General features: G+C 45.2%; 1 protein-coding gene across 17 annotated transcripts in view; it reads left to right on the plus strand.

The window, feature by feature from the left end:
* Nucleotides 1-19,661, plus strand: part of ZDHHC14 (zinc finger DHHC-type palmitoyltransferase 14) — a 650,690-nt gene that overhangs the window by 571,781 nt on the left and 59,248 nt on the right. For 7 of the 17 annotated variants that reach the window (XM_069769377.1, XM_069769379.1, XM_069769381.1 and 4 more), the window contains 4 exons: nt 2,927-3,143; nt 3,254-3,425; nt 3,579-3,738; nt 4,623-5,652. The exons of 5 other annotated variants lie outside the window; for them this stretch is intronic. In XM_069769377.1, coding sequence (XP_069625478.1) covers nt 2,927-3,143; nt 3,254-3,425; nt 3,579-3,738; nt 4,623-5,595 — 1,522 coding nt within the window. In that variant the 3' untranslated portion in view covers nt 5,596-5,652. Of the gene's footprint in view, nt 1-2,926; nt 3,144-3,253; nt 3,426-3,578; nt 3,739-4,622; nt 5,653-19,661 lie in introns of those variants that run through there. 5 more of the 17 variants (XM_069769380.1, XR_011321957.1, XR_011321956.1 and 2 more) reach the window with 5 other exon arrangements.

Below are 19,661 nucleotides of genomic sequence, written 5' to 3' on the forward strand. Positions count from 1 at the left end.
AACGAGATACGAGAATATCTCTACCTCTCGATACTCATAGGTGTATCTGCTGGTGATTTTGTTTAGTATTCTCACCTCATTGGGAGTAAGCTATTAACATCTCCTTATGTACTTTTTTATGTTTGTTTCTGGCGGTGATGCCAATAGTTTAAAAATTGATTTATAATTTACTTACTTCCACTTTCACCTAAACACCTACTGTGTCCATATTGAGCTAATTAAGAGCTTTTGCACTATTTGTTATGCTCTAGAAGTATGTTATGTTCAAACTGAGTGAATAAGAGCCATTACATTATTGATCTGGCTCTTTAAGAACTCTATGGGCACGGCAAGAATACCAACTATTTCAGAGGCTGCCTTTTTCTGACCCTCTGTATTTGGTGTCCTGTACTTGAATGATACTGCTTTATTTTATAAGCAGTGACTCTTTGTCGGTATATCTACTGCTGTAGTATTACCGTTACATGTTTTTGAGAGGTTCTACAGTGTTCTAATATCTTTATACAGCACTGTTTCTTTTTTTTTTTTTTTTTCCTCTAGCTCACAGTATACGCCAGAGTCCATATAGATTATACTTACTGAGTTATCAGTGCTCTTACAGTCAGCCTATAGCAGCACAGGTATTTTTATTTGTCACTTTTTCACTCGTTATGTTTTTCTTTTTTTTTGGTGTTATTGTTGGTGGTGGCTTTTTTTGAGGGATCCCCTTTTAGGGATTTCAGGGTCAGTCGACGTTGAGCGGTGGCGCCACATCGTATCCCAGGGTGCCAACCTCCGCTGTCAGGAAGGGAATTTTCGAGGGACAGGCACGTCTATCTTCCCTAGCCCTTTCCTGTACAGGTGCACTATATTTTTCTGGCATTTTTTTCATTGTTACCAGAGACCCTGTTTTTTTCCATAGGATCCTTCCTACTGGTCTTTATGATATATTTTTCATTTTTTAATTATCGAATTTTTTGGTTTTCTTCCTTAATAATAGACCTTGGTTATTGTTATTTTGGTTTTTTCCATATAAAGCTGTGCCATATAGTGCTCTGCGCCGTTCATTATTGCCCCATAGATGTGCCATATAGTGCCCTGCACCATTCATTATTGCCCCATAGCTATGCCATATAGTGCTCTGCGCCGTTCATTATTGCCCCATAGCTGTTCCATATAGTGCTCTGCACCGTTCATTATTGCCACATAGCTGTGCCATATAGTGCTCTGCGCCGTTCATTATTGCCCCATAGCTGCCATATAGTGCTCTGCGCCATTCATTATTGCCCCATAGCTGTCATTTAGTGCTCTGCGCCGTTCATTATTGCCCCATAGCTGCCATATAGTGCTCTGCGCCATTCAGTATTGCCCCATAGCTGCCATATAGTGCTCTGCGCCGTTCAGTATTGCCCCATAGCTGTGCCATATAGTGCTCTGCACCATTCAGTATTGCCCCATAGCTGTGCCATATAGTGCTCTGCACCGTTCAGTATTGCCCCATAGCTGTGCCATAGAAAGCTGTGCCATTGCTGCTGCGGCTGCTGCAATAAAAAAAAAATGCCATACTCCCCTCTCTTGCTTGCAGCTCCTAGAGTCTGGTCCCGGCGTCTCTCCGCACTGACTGATCAGGCAGAGGGCGCCGCGCACACTATATGCGTCATTGCGCCCTCTGACCTGAACAGTCAGAGCAAGAGGACGCGAAGGCAGAGCGGCGCCCGGCGGGTGGAACGGGGACAGGTGAATATGACATACTTACCTGCTCCCGGCGTCCCGCTCCCTCTGCCTGTCACACGGTCTTCGGTGCCGCAGCTTCTTCCTCTATCAGCGGTCACCGGCACCGCTGATTAGAGAAATGAATATGCGGCTCCACCCCTATGGGAGGTGGAGCCGCGTATTCATTTAGCTAATGAACGGTCCCATGTAACCGCTGAACAGGGGAAGAGCTGCAGCACCGAAGACTGTGTGACGGGCAGGGGGACTCGGTAAGTATACCTCAGCGCCCTCTCCCCCTCACCCGCCGACCCCACCGCTACCGTGACTCGAGTATAAGCCGAGAGGGGCATTTTTGGGCTGAAAATCTCGGCTTATACTTGAGTATATACGGTATTTGTATATATATAAGTCAACTATACTCCACTTTGCCTTCCTAGCCTCTGGTTTTGTCTGGTTTGAGGCACCTATTTTAATGTTATGTTCTATTTTATATTTGAAATAAAGAAATTGCTATTTTGTAAATTGTGTTTGAAGGCACTTCTTGATCCTATAATAAGGATTGTTATGTTATACTAGTATGACGAAGTGTGGCCCATTCCCTTTTGAGATTTAGGGTCGGGGTAGTATGATTACTATGTTTATAATGTATTGTTTTTTTTAGGGGGGGAGGGCTGTTTTTTTTTCTTTGTCGAGGTTTTTTTTTTATTTGACTATGGTTAATCTTGTATTGGGTTGCTGTATAATTTCCAGTTTTTTTGTTTATATAGAATGGTTTTTATCCTTTATCTGTTTCTGATGTATTTCTGTGGTTCTATGTCACAAGATGGTGTTGTTTTGGATCATGTCTTGTTGTTTTTAATTGTAAAGTATGGCGTTTTACACTAGTTTGCTATTTCTTTGCCCTTTGTTAATATTTTTTTTTTTGTGTAAACAATAAAGGAATACGTGTGATTTTTTTTTTATTTGTACATAGGGGGCTCTTGTAGCATAATGTTTTTTTGTCTATTCTGGATGACACATTTTGCTATACTATGCATTGTGTCGTACCTGCTATTGAATTTTATTGCAATGTATGGCGTTGTGGTATGATCAGCGCATGTTGAGTTTGCATTGTCCTATGAGTGAACAGTCTGTTGTGGTAGTAATGTTATGATGGTTTTTTTTTGCTATTTTCTTGTATGTGGCTGTGTTTTGTGCTTTTAATGTAATATTTTTTTTCAATTTTTCCTTGCAGAATTATCTTGCAAGAATTGCGACGGAGTCACCATCGAGTCACTCGGCGCAGGGGAGTTCAGAGAGTAATTATGTACAGTTGCTTATTATTCGCTTTCATTTGTAGACTTGGCACTAATTTTTTTCTTAAACAATTTTTACAGGCTTCTTCAAGTGAGGAGGAAGGGACCCAGCAGGAGCAGCGACCTCGGGGCCAAGCTGTGGCGGCAAGACAGCGAGTAAGTATTTTTCAAAACAAAAAGGATGTTTTTTTGGGGGGGGTGGTGGGTGGTGGTTGTTGTCAATTTTTTTAAATCTGCATAACCTTAATGTTTTTCTATTATTCTAGGTTTCACAACGGGAGCTCCTAATATCAAGCATACCAGAGCGTAGCCCGTTGTGGGACAGCCGTGACCCCCGGCACGCGGACCAGGTCGTCTTGAGGCGGATGTGGGTTGAGGTGGCAAAATCACTGTGGAATGGCTTTGACAGCGCTTCCACTACGGAAAAATCTAACTTTCGTAAGTATTTTTTAAACTCCGATCAGAACTATCAGACCAGGATAACACAACCGTGTGTGATGCGATCAACGCCTTCAACTTTGCATCGCACACGGTTGTGTTATCATTTGGAAATGTAAAATATCTAACCATTTTTGTTGTTTGCATTCACAGTCAAAAAGTTGAAGACCAGATGGCGATCCATGAAGGACCGTTTCAATAAGGTGCTACGTAACGAGGAGAAGGTTCGAAGTGGTGCTGCTGCGGCCAGGTCTGCGACCTACAAGTATAGTAGGGCGTTGCAGTTCCTGAGACCGATCCTTGGCCGCCGACAGTAAGTATTTAACGCATCGGGTACTGCACAATATGCCCAGCCACATAGCATATTGCACAGCCACATCGTACATTGCCCAGCCACGTATAACATTGCGCATCCACATAGTATAATTGCCAGGCCACTTAGTTTATTGTGCAGCCACATAGTACATGTCCTAGCCACGTATCCACATAGTATATTGCCCTGCCACATAGTGTATTGCCCATCCACGTAGTACACGTAGTATATTGGCCATCCACGTTACTTTTTCCCTTGTGGCATGGTATATTGCCCATCCATTTTTGTGACATTTTTTTTTAACCGCGTGAGTCCTTGTAGTCCATGACAGGTTTCGTTCTGAGCCAGGGTAGGTCTGATCACAGGAACTGTGATGACGTCTCGATCACTTGACCGTGACGTCATGGCAGGTCCTGCGATTAGCGTAAAAAATGGCAGTCATCTCAAATGCCACTGTAGGTCAAGCATAGCTGGGATTTTTTTCAAATCAAATTGGTAACTTTAAATCGTTTAATATTGATGCGGCATAGGCAGCGTCAATACTAAAGAGTTTATGACACCAATGTTTTTTGTCCCAAAAAAATTTGTGTTAACGCCAGCCGTGTGTTTGGCGATGACAGTGTTGAGTATGCGGGCAAAAGGCATTCGCAATGGGAAGGAGCGCTCATTTTCTTCTGCACTAGGCCCGTCGCTGATTGGACTCGTCAGCCATAATAGGCAGCTGGCGATAACAATCAGCGAATGATTAAAGGACAGACAGACTGAGAGACAGAGGATTGTAATCTATTGTTGTGTGATGCAATGTTAACTTTATTATATTACAGGAGTTGGTGTATGTGATATGTTATTTTTTAAAGACTAATGTTTTCCTTATCTTTTCACAGAACACACAGCAGCACCCTCGAGCCTGTTCGGCCATCTGGAGCGGGCCTTCATGAATCGCCATCTGACCCGTCACAGCCATCCCACAGCGAGAGCAAGCTTGCACCACTTTCTGGAGAAACGGCAGCCGGTCCATCTGGTGTTCCCCTGGCCGAGGCCTCTGTCGCTCCTTCGTTTGGCTATTCCTGCCAGCGTCAGCGGGCCTCGGACAGGCCGCTAATTCCCGAATATTTTCATGTGGGCACGGTATTCCAAAATTGTTTCAAAGTGCTGGGAGATAGAATGGACACTGCTCTGGCCACTATTGACCGGCGCCTTGAAACAATGGAATCCGAGCTCATGAGGCCGGCAAAACATTTTTTTAGTGCCATTGCGAAGGGCATGGTGGAACACCTTACACCGGAACTCCAGATTTCGGTGATGCAGGCCTGCAACAATGCCTACGTGAGTGCTCTGCAGCAGGCTCGGATCATGCAGCCAACGACTACAATGCCCGTAGTACCATCGCTGGCTAGCATCACTCCGACTCCTGCTGCACAGCCACTCCACCGAGGTCCGCGTGCCGAGAGATGCCACCACAGACACCATCACACCGAGCCGCCGAGTCCTGCTCCTGCTAGGCCCTCAACCTCCCGTACCCGTCTTGCTGGGGAAGCCGCCGCGGGAGAAGCTAAAAGGAGAAAGAAAAAGCGAACAGCTCCTGCAGCTCTGGCTGCTCCAACACAGACACCTACATCGCGGCAGGGGTCTAGCCGCAGCAGGAGCAGCCAGAGCCAGTCAAGATCAAGCAGACTGATTTTGCCTCCTCCCTCCCCTACAGAGGTTGTTGTCTCTTCCCCAGCTTATGTTGAGGGCTTTGATTTGCCCTCCAGTCTATCAGACTATGGCTCGACATTATCCTCCTCTTCCTCCTCTCGCCATTCCCAAGCAGGGAGTTACCAATCACCATTGATTGCAACAATTGATACCCCCTAGTTTGCTCCCCCCCTTTTCTTTTTGTTTCCCCCAAATAAAAATGTTTTTTTCAAGCAATATTTGTATTTATTGTCAACTATAGTTATCGGCAACTCACACCGTGCACCGTCTACACACATTTTGTGTTTTATACACCTCATATATATGCAATGTCAGACACTATTTTATCAATTTTTAAGTAGAGTTTTTTTGGGTGTCTCTCATTGTTCTATGAGGTGTTTACAAACACAAACAGGATTATTACATAGATTGTATACATACAAGAAAGGTATAGTTACACTAAAACAACTTACCAACGATCACGACCAGCGATACGACCTGGCCGTGATCGTTGGTAAGTCGTTGTGTCGTCGCTGGGGAGCTGTCACACTGACAGCTCTCTCCAGCGACCAACGATCAGGGTAAAGACTTCGGCATCATTGAAACTGTCTTCAACGATGCCGAAATCCCCCTGCAGCACCCGGGTAACCAGGGAAAATATCGGGTTACTAAGCGCGGCCCTGCGCTTAGTAACCCGATATTTACCCTGGTTACAAGTGAACGCTGGATCGGCGTCACACACGCTGATCCAGCAATGACAGCGGGGGATCAGCGACCAAAAAATGGTCCTGATCATTCCCCAACGATCTCCCAGCAGGGTCCTGATCGTTGGTCGCTGTCACACATAACGAGGTCGTTAGCGGGATCGTTGCTATGTCACCAAAAGCATGACGTTGCAACGATATCATTAACAATAGCGTTGTGTGACGGTACCTTAAGGTCAGGGCTCTTGTGAGGTGGTTGCAATGTTCACGTGGCCAAGTGTCGACACTATTTGAATCAGGATGTATTTGTGCATCCTGACTTCAATAGTTTTGACTCGCAAGAGTGGAGAGAACAAGATCGGCTCCCTCCTTGGCAGGCTAAACACTTTCCAACTACTTGCATATGGACCCTGCTCCATGTGTGCGGTTGATCTGCTTTTTTACGGCACTGCTGCTGCATGTTCCAAGGCTGTGTGACTGGCACAACACATGAACAACCGAAGCCTATTTGTTGGCCTCGCCATGCATGTGTAGTGGCTGTCACACTGCCGCGACACATGCTGCTGCGGTGGGTGAAAATATTTGATCATCCAGCGCGCTCAATGAAGCCGTGTTCCCTATGCAACTAGTCTGGAAGCTTGACAGTTTGCCAAGGAGGGAGCCGATGAAGTTCGCTCAACTATCGAACACACGGCCATGTCAACAAAAGTGTTGTGTTTTTGCTGAGTCAATATGGGAGCTGGTGATCACCTCAGTACATTTTCGGCGTTACCCAGTTTTACAGCAGTTGGTAGGCAAATGGAGTTTGTAGAAGTGTTAAAAAATTTTTTATTAACCACATTTGAAAAAAAGGGATAGCAAGTTTTTATATGTTAGGGCACATTAAAGTAAGTTTAGTCAAAACACAAACATTTTGAAAATAGAGGTAGATGGCAAATATAAAATAACATTACATTAGGCACCTTTACTGGTGACCTTTATTGGACATAATAGTGTAGAAATCTTTTCTTGTCATTATACCTTTTTTTTAGCACTATAAAGGTATTAATTTTTCATTTAAAAGCTGAATAAAGTATTACAGTACAAAACATAAGCACTACACCATTGTATCTTGCCATGACACACGGCCAACATCGGATACAAAATAGAAAGCAAATCGATCACTCATCTGCGCAATTTCAACAGTTGTCCTCAGAGGATGATCTTTGGTAATCGGGCAATGGGTTTGGTATGGGTTCATCGAGTTCCACGTTCAGTCTCTCTTTGGCCATAATATAATTGTGGAAAACCACACAAGCCTTCACCACCTCATCCACTGTCTCAATTTTCATATTAATGGTGGATCCTAAAATATGCCATTTGGAGACCAGGATGCCAAAGGCGCACTCCACAGTTCTTCTGGCCCTGGACAGTCTGTAATTAAAAATACTTTTGGTGTGGTCCAAGCCCCGACTGGAGTAGGGTTTCAGTAGGTTGGCACACATTTGAAAAGCCTCATCCCAACCACAACAAATGGCATTGCCGGGCCTTCGGTGTTGGGAAGAGGTCGTGGCTGGGGGAAATTAAAATTGTTCCCATATAACCTTTGCCCCATATCAGAGTCCTTAAATGTCCGTGAGTCATTTGCACGGCCAAACGCTCCAATGTCCACAGCCAGAAACCTGCAGTCCGCACCTGCAATTGCCATGAGCACAGTGGAAAAGTACCATATATACTCGAGTATAAGCCGAGATTTTCAGCCCAAATTTTTGGGCTGAAAGTGCCCCTCTCGGCTTATACTCGAGTCAAGGTGGGTGGCAGGGTCGGCTGGTGAGGGGGAGAGGGCGCTGAGGCATACTCACCTAGTCCCAGCGATCCTGGCGCTCCCCCTGCCGTCCCACGGTGTTCTGTGCTGCAGCTTCTTCCCCTCTTCAGCGGTCACATGGGACCGCTCATTAGAAAAATGAATAGGCGGCTCCACCTCCCATAGGGGTGGAGCCGCCTATTCATTTCTCTAATCAGCGGTGCCGGTGACCGCTGACAGGAAGAGGCTGCGGCACCGAAGACCAGCTGTGACAGGCAGAGGGAGCGTCAGGATCGCTGGGACTAGGTAAGTATGTAATATTCACCTGTCCCCGTTCCAGCCGCCGGGCACCGCTCCTTCTTCCCGGCGTCTGCGCTCTGACTGTTCAGGTCTGATCAATCAGTGCAGAAAGACGCCGGGACCGGACGCTGGGAGCTGCAAGCAAGAGAGGTGAGTATGGCCTTTTTTTTTTCTTATTGCAGCAGCAGCACAAGATTTATGTGGAGCACCTATGGGACAAAATGAATGGTGCAGAGCACTGTATGGGGCACAGCTATGGGACAAAATGAATGGTGCAGAGCACTGTATGGGGCACAGCTATGGGACAAAATGAATGGTGCAGAGCACTGTATGGGGCACAGCTATGGGACAAAATGAATGGTGCAGAGCACTGTATGGGGCACAGCTATGGGACAAAATGAACGGTGCAGAGCACTGTATGGGGCACAGCTATGGGACAAAATGAACGGTGCAGAGCACTATATGGGGCAGAGCACAGTATGGGGCACAGCTATGGGACAAAATGAACAGTGCAGAGCACTATATGGGGCACAGCTATGGGACAAAATGAACAGTGCAGAGCACTGTATGGGGCAGAGCTATGGGGAAATATGAACGGTGCAGAGCACTGTATGGGGCACAGCTATGGGACAAAATGAACGGTGCAGAGCACTGTATGGGGCACAGCTATGGGACAAAATGAACGGTGCAGAGCACTGTATGGGGCACAGCTATGGGACAAAATGAACAGTGCAGAGCACTATATGGCACAGCTATGGGGCAATATGAACGGTGCGGTGCAGAGCACTGTATGGGGCACAGCTATGGGACAAAATGAACGGTGCAGAGCACTATATGGGGCAGAGCACTATATGGGGCACAGCTATGGGGAAATATGAACGTGCAGAGCACTATATGGGGCACAGCTATGGGGAAATATGAACGGTGCAGAGCACTATATGGGGCAGAGCACTATATGGCAGCTATGGGGAAATATGAACGGTGCAGAGCACTATATGGCAGCTATGGGGAAATATGAACGGTGCAGAGCACTATATGGGGCACAGCTATGGGGAAATATGAACGGTGCAGAGCACTATATGGCAGCTATGGGGAAATATGAACGGTGCAGAGCACTATATGGCACAGCTATGGGGAAATATGAACGGTGCAGAGCACTATATGGCACAGCTATGGGGAAATAATGATCTATTTTTATTTTTAAAATTCGCTGGTAAATGCTGCATTTCCACCCTAGGCTTATACTCGAGTCAATAAGTTTTCCCAGTTTTTTGTGGCAAAATTAGGGGGGTCGGCTTATACTCGGGTCGGCTTATACTCGAGTATATACGGTATTTTTTATAATTGAAAAACAGAGATCCACTTCTTGCAGGCTTTATAATCCTAATATGCTTCCCATCCACAGCTCCAATACAGTTAGGGAAAGAACACAGTTGTTCAAAATTCTTGGCGTTGGCCTCCCATATTTCTGTTGTAAGGAGGGGTAAAAATTCATCCCGGAGATTGTCCCACAAAGCGCGGCATATGTCGGCAATAATTCCCGAAAGTGTGGAGACTCCAATCCTAAATTGGAAATGCAGGGATCTTAAGGTCTCTCCGGTAGCCAGGGAACTGCCAAGAAGAAAAATAAAGAAATTAAATTGAAGTACATTGTGATAATAAAAATACATTTACCATACTCAACCCCAAACAAATTAAAAAAAAAAGGGAAGAACATATCACAGTCGTTCAGAGCTACATTACGTACCGTAGAGTAACCAGCAGCCGTTCCTCTGCAGAAATTGATCTCCGGAGCTGTGTGTCCTACCTGGTAATGGTTCCTTCCACCAGCCGCAGCAGATAGCGGAAGCTGTCTTGAGACATCCTGGCATACTCAAAATATTTTTCCAGGTTGCCATTTAGCTCGCCAAACAAGCAATGGTAGGCTCCACGGCTCTCCCGGACTTCCACGATAGGGTGTAGCCAAAAGTGCCGATGACTCCTTCTCCGTTTATCCCTTTTCCTTTGCTCGTAATAGGCAATAGCATAGGCATTAGCCAAGGCAAAATCCAACTCCATATTCATGTAGATACTCTCCATGGGACGCTCCATCATGATGCTGGAAACACAAGCAAAATCTGAGGAATTCATCTCTGCCAGTGTATACAGTTATATGAAAAGTTTGGGCACCCCTATTAATCTTAAGCTTAATGTTTTATAAAAATTGTTTTTTTTTTGGCAACAGCTATTTCAGTTTCATATATCTAATAACTGTTGGACACACTAAAGTTTCTGCCTTGAAATGAGATTTACTGTACTAACAGAAAATGTGCAATCTGCATTCAAACAAAATTTGACAGGTGCATAAGTATGGGCACCCCACCAGAAAAGTGACATTAATATTTAGTAGATCCTCCTTTTGAAAAAATAACAGCCTCTAGTCGCTTCCTGTAGCTTTTAATGAGTTCCTGGATCCTGGATGAAGGTATTTTTGACCATTCCTCTTTACAAAACAATTCCTGTTCAGTTAAGTCTGATGGTCGTTGAGCATGGACAGCCCTCTTTAAATGATCCCACAGATGTTCAATGATATTCAGGTCTGGGGACTGGGATGGCCATTCCAGAACAGTGTAATTGTTCCTCTGCATGAATGCTTGAGTAGATTTGGAGCGGTGTTTTGGATCATTGTCTTGCTGAAAGATCCATCCCCTGCGTAACTTCAGCTTTGTCACTGATTCATGAACATTGTCAAGAATCTGCTGATACTGAGAGGACTCCATGCGTCTCTCAGGTTTAACAAGATTTACGGTGTCGGCATTGGCCACACAGCCCCAAAGCATGATGGAACCTCCACCATATTTTACTGTGGGTAGCAAGTGTTTTTCTTGGATTGCTGAGTTGTTTGGCCGCCATGCATAACGCCTTTTTGTATGACCAAACAACTCAATCTTGGTTTCATCAGTCCACAGGACCTTCTTCCAAAAAGAAATTGGCTTCTCCAAATCTGCTTTTGCATACCTCAGCCGACTGTGTGGCATGCTTACAGAAACGGCTTATTTCGCACCACTCTCCCATACAGCTTCTCCTTGTGCAACGTGCATTGCATAGTTGACCGATGCACAGTGACACCATCTGCAGCAAGTTGATGCTGCAGCTCTCTGGAGGTGGTCTGAGGATTGTCCTTGACTGATCTCACCATTCTTCTTCTCTGCCTTTCTGATGTTTTTTTAGGCCTGCCACTTTTGGCCTTAACAAGAACTGTATCTGTGTTCTTCCATTTCCTTACTATGTTCCTGTACTATGTTCCTCACAGTGGAAATTGACAGGTTAAATCTGAGACAGCTTTTTGTATCCTTCCCCTGAACAACTATGTTGAATAATCTTTGTTTTCAGATCATTAGACAGTTGTTTTGGGGAGCCCATGATGCCACTATTCAGAGGAGATTCAAACAGGAGAACAACTTGCAAGTGGCCACTTTAAGTAGCTTTTCTCATGATTGCATACACCTGGCTATGAAGTTCAAAGCTCAATGAGGTTAGAAAACCAAAAAAGTGCTTTATTAAGTCAGTAAAAAGTAGGTAGGAGTATTTAAAACAAGAAAATGATAAGGGTGCCCGTACTTATGCACCTGTCAAATTTAGTTTGAATGCAGATTGCACATTTTCTGTTAGTACAATAAACCTCATTTCAAGGCAGAAACATTACTGTGTCCAACAGTTATTAGATATATGAAACTGAAATAGGTGTTGCAAAAAAAACAATTTGTATAAAACATTAAGCTTAAGATTAATAGGGGTGCCCAAACTTTTTCATATAACTGTATATACCCAATTACATTACACCCACCCTCTTCTAGCTATTGGTGGTCTATATCTAGTGTCTAGACACTATTTGGGTTTTTTTTTTTTTTGCAATTGTGTTAAGAATGACATCACTTTAGGAAAACGCATGCGTCTGAAAACGCTGCGTTTTTTGGTAAAAACGCAAAGATTTTTTCAAAAAACGCAGCGTTTTCCGACACGTGTTGAACGCATGCGTAAAAAAACCCATGCGTTTTACATGCGTTTTACATGCGTCGTGCGTTGCGTCGACGACGCTGCGTCCAAAGACGCGAATGTGAACGTAGCCTAAATAAACCTCCAACACCAACACCTCTCTCCATCAACCTCCAGTCAGGCAGTAGAACTGATCACTGACACTAGCTGAAGTCAGGACTGGGTCTATATAGAGGATCAGATTACAAGATCCATTTCAGCTGAGAGACCCAGCTCTCAGCAACTCAGAAATAACGGTTAACTCCTGCACTGCTGGCACAAAGCAGCTAGGTCAGAAAACAGGTGAAGAGCTTCTGTTCACTGTGTGTGAACGAGGCCCAGAGCGCTGCGGTTCTCTGGAACCTCTCTGTCGCGGTAGCCCCGTGACAGCATGATGCTCTTATACAAAACATGATGCCTCCTCACTGTAATGTACCCCCCCACACAGTATACTAACCCCTTAGTAGCCCCCAAACTGCTTGATGGCCCCAACACTGTGTGATGGCCCCTTCACTGTAATCCCCACACTGTATGATGGCCCCCTAGATAGCCTACATATAGTATAATGTGCCAGATAGTCCTAAATATTGTATAATACATTCTCCATAGGCCTGTATAGTATAATGCACTTCCTATAGGCCTGTATAGTAAAACACACTAACCATAGGCAGCCTGTATAGTATAACACACTCCCTTTAGGCCTGTATAGTATAATGCACTCCCCATAGGCCTGTATAGTATCATGCTCTCCCCATAGGCCTGTATAGTATCATGCTCTCACCATAGGCCTGTATAGTATAATGCACTCCCCATAGGCCTGTATAGTATAATGCACTCCCCATAGGCTTGTATAGTATAACTAGATGGTGGCCTGATTCTAACGCATCGGGTATTCTAGAATGTGCATGTCCTCGTAGTATATGGACAATGATGATTCCAGAATTCGCGGCAGACTGTGCTCGTCGCTGATTGGTCGAGGCCACCTTTATGACATCATCGTCGCCATGGCAACCATTATGACATGTATGTCGATACTGTGCCAGTCACTGATTGGTCGAGGCGAATTCGCGGCAGACTGTGCCCGTCGCTGATTGGTCGAGGCAACCTTTATGACATCATCGTCGCCATGCTGTGCCCTGTGCCTGGCGGCCTCGACCAATCAGAGACATGGGATTTCCAGGACAGACAGACAGTCAGACAAACAGAAAAACCCTTAGACAATTATATATATAGATGCATTCCCTATAGGCCTGTATAGTATAATGCTCTCCCCATAGGCCTGTACAGTATAATGCACCCCTATAGGCAGCTGGTACAGTATAATGCACCCCCATAGGCAGCCAGTACAGTATAATGCACCACCATAGTGAGCCCGTACAATATAATACACCCCATTAGGCAGCCTGTATAGTATAATGCACCCTGTTATGAAGGCAATCCAGTGACACAGTGTGCCAGCAATCAGAGCACATACAGTGATCTGACAATAACCCAAAAACAATAGAACGAGCTCTGAGACGTGGAATCTCTGTAGACCGCAATACCTGAACCTAACCTAAACACAACTAAAGGCAGCTGTGGATTGCGCCTGACACTACCTATGCAACTCGGCACAGCCTGAGGAGCTGACTAGCCTGAAGATAGAAAAACAAGCCTGACTTGCCTCAGAGAAATACCCCAAAGGAAAAGGCAGCCCCCCACATATAATGACTGTTAGCAAGATGAAAAGACAAACGTAGGGATGAAATAGATTCAGCAAAGTGAGGCCCGATATTCTAGATAGAGCGAGGATAGCAAAGAGAACTTTGCAGTCTACAAAAAACCCTAAAGCAAAAAACCACGCAAAGGGGGCAAAAAGACCCACCGTGCCGAACTAACGGCACGGCGGTACACCCTTTGCGTCTCAGAGCTTCCAGCAAAACGAAATGACAAGCTGGACAGAAAAAGTAGCAACAAAAGCAAAAAGCACTTATCTAAGCAGAGCAGCAGGCCACAGGAAAGATCCAGAAGCTCAGATCCAACACTGGAACATTGACAAGGAGCAAGGAAGACAGAATCAGGTGGAGTTAAATAACAAAGCAGCCAACGAGCTCACCAGAACACCTGAGAGAGGAAGCTCAGAAGCTGCAGTACCACTTGTGACCACAGGAGTGAATTCAGCCACAGAATTCACAACAGCACCCCCATTAGGCAGCCTGTATAGTATAATGCACCCCCATTAGGCAGCCAGTACTGTATAATACACCCCCATTAGGCAGCCAATACAGTATAATGCAACCCTATTAGGTAGCCTGTATAGTATAATGCACCCCCATTAGGCAGTCTGTATAATATAATTTACCCACATTAGGCAGCCAGTACAGTATAATGCACCCCCATTAGGCAGCCAGTACAGTATAATGCACCCCCATTTGGCAGCCTGTATAGTATAATGCACCGCCATTAGGCAGCCCATATAGTAGTGTTCCCCCAACTCTGGTCCTCAAGAGCCACCAACAGGTCATGTTTTCAGGATTTCATTAGTATTGCACAGGTGATTGAATTATTGCCTGTCCAGGTGATGCAATTATCACTTGGGCAATACTAAGGAGATCCTGAAGACATGACCTGTTGGTGGCTCTTGAGAGACCGGAGTTGGGGAACACTGCTATGTAATACAGTTATATGAAAAAGTTTGGGCACCCCTATTAATCTTAAGCTTAACGTTTGATAAAAATTGTTTGTTTGTTTTTCAACAGCTATTTCAGTTTCATATATCTAATAACTGTTGGACACAGTAATGTTTCTGCCTTGAAATGAGGTTTATTGTACTAACAGAAAATATGCAATCTGCATTCAAACAAAATTTGACAGGTGCGTAAGTATGGGCACCCTTATCATTTTCTTGTTTTAAATACTCATACCTACTTTTTACTGACTTACTAAAGCACTTTTTTGGGTTTTCTAACCTCATTGAGTTTTGAACTTCATAGCCAGGTGTATGCAATCATGAGAAAAGCTACTTAAAGGGAACCTTGGCAATCTTGCCTTGTGCAGGCGTCTACTACGGAGGACAGAGAATGAACTTCAATCCAATATTGCGGCCAGCATGCAGCCAGCAGGTAAGGAAAGGGTGAATCAAACACCCGAAAACTACGCCCATATGACCCAAAACCGGTCCCGCCAAATTCAGGTGACAGGTTCCCTTTAAAGTGGCCAATTGCAAGTTGTTCTCCTGTTTGAATCTCCTCTGAAGAGTGGCATCATGGGCTGCTCAAAACAACTGTCTAATGATCTGAAAATAAAGATTATTCAACATAGTTGTTCAGGGGAAGGATACAAAAAGCTGTGTCAGAGATTAACCCTGTCAATTTCCACTGTGAGGAACATAGTAAGGAAATGGAAGAACACAGGTACAGTTCTTGTTAAGGCCAGAAGTGGCAGGCCAAGAAAAACATCAGAAAAGCAGAGAAGAAGAATGGTGAGATCAGTCAAGGACAATCCTCAGACCACCTCCAGAGAGCTGCAGCATCAACTTGCTGCAGATGGTGTCACTGTGCATTGGTCAACTATACAACGCACTTTGCACAAGGAGAAGCTGTATGGGAGAGTGGTGCGAAATAAGCCGTTTCTGTAAGCATGCCACACAGTCGGCTGAGGTATGCAAAAGCATATTTGGAGAAGCCAATTTTTTTTTGGAAGAAGGTCCTGTGGACTGATGAAACCAAGATTGAGTTGTTTGGTCATACAAAAAGGCGTTATGCATGGCGGCCAAAAAACACAGCATTCCAAGAAAAACACTTGCTACCCACAGTAAAATTAGGTGGAGGTTCCATCCTGCTTTAGGGCTGTGTGGCCAATGCCGGCACCGGAAATCTTGTTAAAGTTGAGGGACGCATGGATTCCTCTCAGTATCAGCAGATTCTTGACAATAATGTTCATGAATCAGTGACAAAATTGAAGTTACGCAGGGGATGGATCTTTCAGCAAGACAATGATCCAAAACACCGCTACAAATCTACTCAGGCATTCATGCAGAGGAACAATTACACAGTTCTGGAATGGCCATTCCAGTCCCCAGACCTGAATATCATTGAACATCTGTGGGATCATTTGAAGAGGGCTGTCCATGCTCGGCGACCATCAAACTTAACTGAACTGGAATTGTTTTGTAAAGAGGAATGGTCAAAAATACCTTCATCCAGGATCCAGGCACTCCTTAAAAGCTACAGGAAGTGACTAGAGGCTGTTATTTGTGAAAAAGGAGGATCTACTAAATATTAATGTCACTTTTCTGGTGGGGTGCCCATACTTATGCACCTGTCAAATTTTGTTTGAATGCAGATTGCACATTTTCTGTTAGTACAATAAACCTCATTTAAAGGCAGAAACATTACTATGTCCAACAATAATTAGATATATGAAACTGAAATAGCTGTTGCAAAAAAACAATTTTTATAAAACATTAAGCTTAAGATTAATAGTGGTGCCCAAACTTTTTCATATAACTGTGTAATGCACCAGATTAAAAAAAAAATCCAATACTCACCTCTTCCTCCTTGTTGTTCCTGCAGTGCTCTGAGCGCCCCCTCTTCTCCAGACAGCGGTCACCGAGTACTGACGTCATTGCGACCTCCTGTCAGTGTCGACATCGGTGGCGTCAGACGCTGACGGGGATGATGAAAGAGGGAGCGTAGCGCTCCCTCTCTCATCAATGCGGTTCGCTGTATCGCCATCCAACACCCGATACAGCTGACCCTGCGATTACAGGTAGGGGGCCCACTGCTGGCACAGCCTCCCCCTCCTGCTCAGGGGCTCTATAGCGGCCAGGCGGCAGAGCAGGGAGATTGACTTTCCGTGCTCTGCCGCAGAATATAACTATCGGCGCACTTCGCATGCCAATACAGTTACATAGTGTAGCTCCAGGTGGGCCCCCTCAGAGCACGGGGCTCTGGGCCACCTTCTCCTCTGACCCCCGGTAGCTATGCTACCGCTTACTTTGGACAAGTGAGCGGTGTCAAACTCGAGGACAATGCTACATATGTAAGGGTTTGTATACATTCTAGTCCATGAGAATAGAATCAAAAACCCATTCAACAATATCTAGAACCAAAACCTCCCACCATAAAGGACAGGCAACAGAATATAATGTATTGTTTAAAAATATATATTTTATTTATATCACAAATTTTATATTATTTTTTAGAAAAAAAATCATTGTAATGATGTTTCCTATCTAAAACAGATCGAGGGTGGTTCCCAAATGACTAGTGACGTACATTGTATAACAAATATCAATTAAGCCTTAGGTAATATCCCTCATGCCACTACTGTTAGAATCATGGGTAATATCCAGGACAGAATATCCACTAGAAAAACCAACGCAAAGTGCTTAAGTGAATGTAAACATTACCAACCGCATAGGTATAATAAAAAACTGGGAAAACTTATTGACTCGAGTATAAGCCTAGGGTAGGAAATGCAGCAGCTACTGGTGAATTTCAAAAATAAAAATAGATGCTCCATACCGTTCATTATTGCCCCATAGATGCTCCATATAAAGCTGTGCCACATATAATGCTCTGCACCGTTCATTATGGCCCCATAGATGCTCCATATAAAGCTGTGCCACATATAATGCTGTGCACCGTTCATTATGGCCCCATAGATGCTCCATATAAAGCTGTGCCACATATAATGCTCTGCACCGTTCATTATGACGCCATAGATGCTCCATAGAAAGCTGTGCCACATATAATGCTCTGCACCGTTCATTATGACGCCATAGATGCTCCATAGAATGCTGTGCCATATATAATGCTCTGCACCGTTCATTATTGCCCCATAGATGCTCCATATAAAGCTGTGCCATATAGAATGCTCTGCACCGTTCATTATGGCCCCATAGATGCTCCACATAAAGCTGTGCCACATACAATGCTCTGCACCGTTCAATATGGCCCCATAGATGCTCCATAGAAATCTGTGCCATATAGAATGCTCTGCACCGTTGATTATTGCCCCATAGATGCTCCATATAAAGCTCTGCCATATATAATGCTGCTGCTGCAATAAAAAAAAATCACATACTCACCTCTCTTCGCTCAGGACGCCGGCGCTTTCAATATTTACCTGCTCCTCGTGCGGCTCCGTCTCCAGCACTGACGCTCAGCAGAGGGCGAGCACTGACTACGTCACTGCGCCCTCTGACCTGAGCGTCACTGGCAGAGGATGCCGGAGACGGAGCCGCACCGGAGCGATGAGCAGGTAAATATCGCGCAGCGCTCCTCTCCTCGTATACTCACCTGCTCCCGGCGCGGTCCCTGCAGTCCCTGTTTCTTTCGGCACTGCATCTTCTTCCTGTATTGAGCTGTCACAGTTACCGCTCATTTACAGCAATGAATATGCGGCTCCACCCCTATGGGAGGTGGAGCCGCATATTCATTGCTGTAATGAGCGGTACCATGTGACCGCTCAGTACAGGAAGAATCTGCAGCGCTGGAAGAAGCAGGGACCGCGCCGGGAGCAGGTGAGTATAACTAGACAGCCCCCGCTCCCCCTCCTCTGCCGACCCCTGGGTATGACTCGAGTATAAGCCGAGAGGGGGACTTTCAGCCCCAAAAAATGGGCTGAAAATCTCAGCTTATACTCGAGTATATACGGTAATTACCTTGATGGGACCGCACGGGGTCAACATGTATCCACCACACGGGACACGCCTGGGCCGACGTGTATCCGCCACACTGGACACAGCAGGGCTAACGTGTACCCGCCACGCGGGACACACCGAGGCCAACGAGTACCCACCATACAGGACATACCGAGGTCGTAGAGTACCTGCAACACAGGACACACTGGGGCTGATGTGTATCCGTCACACGGGCAACGCTGGGGCCGCCGAGAATCTGCCACACGTGACACACTGGGGGCGACGTGTATCCGCCACATGGGACACGCCAACATGTATCCAACACACAGGATATGCTGGGACTGATATATATATATATACACATTACATATGTGATATTTGAAAGTGAAACTATGGGCTGCACACACACACATACACATATATATGAAAACACATGCACGCTCACCCACACTGCAAAACACAAAATGCATACACACACTGCAAAACACACACAAACATTGCAAAAGACACACACAAAAGCACGCTAACACACATACTCTAACCTGCCATGTTTAATTTATCATTTCTCAAATTCCCCCCTCCCCACTCCTGTTATTTGTCTCAGCACAGCAAAAGCTGAGATGGGCATCTGGAGACCTGGAGTCTGCAGGGCAGTGGGCACACAGGGCAGTTATCTCGTCTTGTCCTGCTTTCCTGTGCTGCCCCTATGCATGCTGAGGCTCCTCCCCCTCCTGGTCCTGGCTGATCAGACAGAAGAGGAGGATGATGTGTGCTATCGCTATGTAAGTAATGCACCCTGCTCTTCTTTTAGTTATGT

The sequence above is a fragment of the Ranitomeya imitator genome, chromosome 5, assembly GCF_032444005.1.
Source record: "Ranitomeya imitator isolate aRanImi1 chromosome 5, aRanImi1.pri, whole genome shotgun sequence".
Lineage (NCBI taxonomy): Eukaryota > Metazoa > Chordata > Amphibia > Anura > Dendrobatidae > Ranitomeya > Ranitomeya imitator.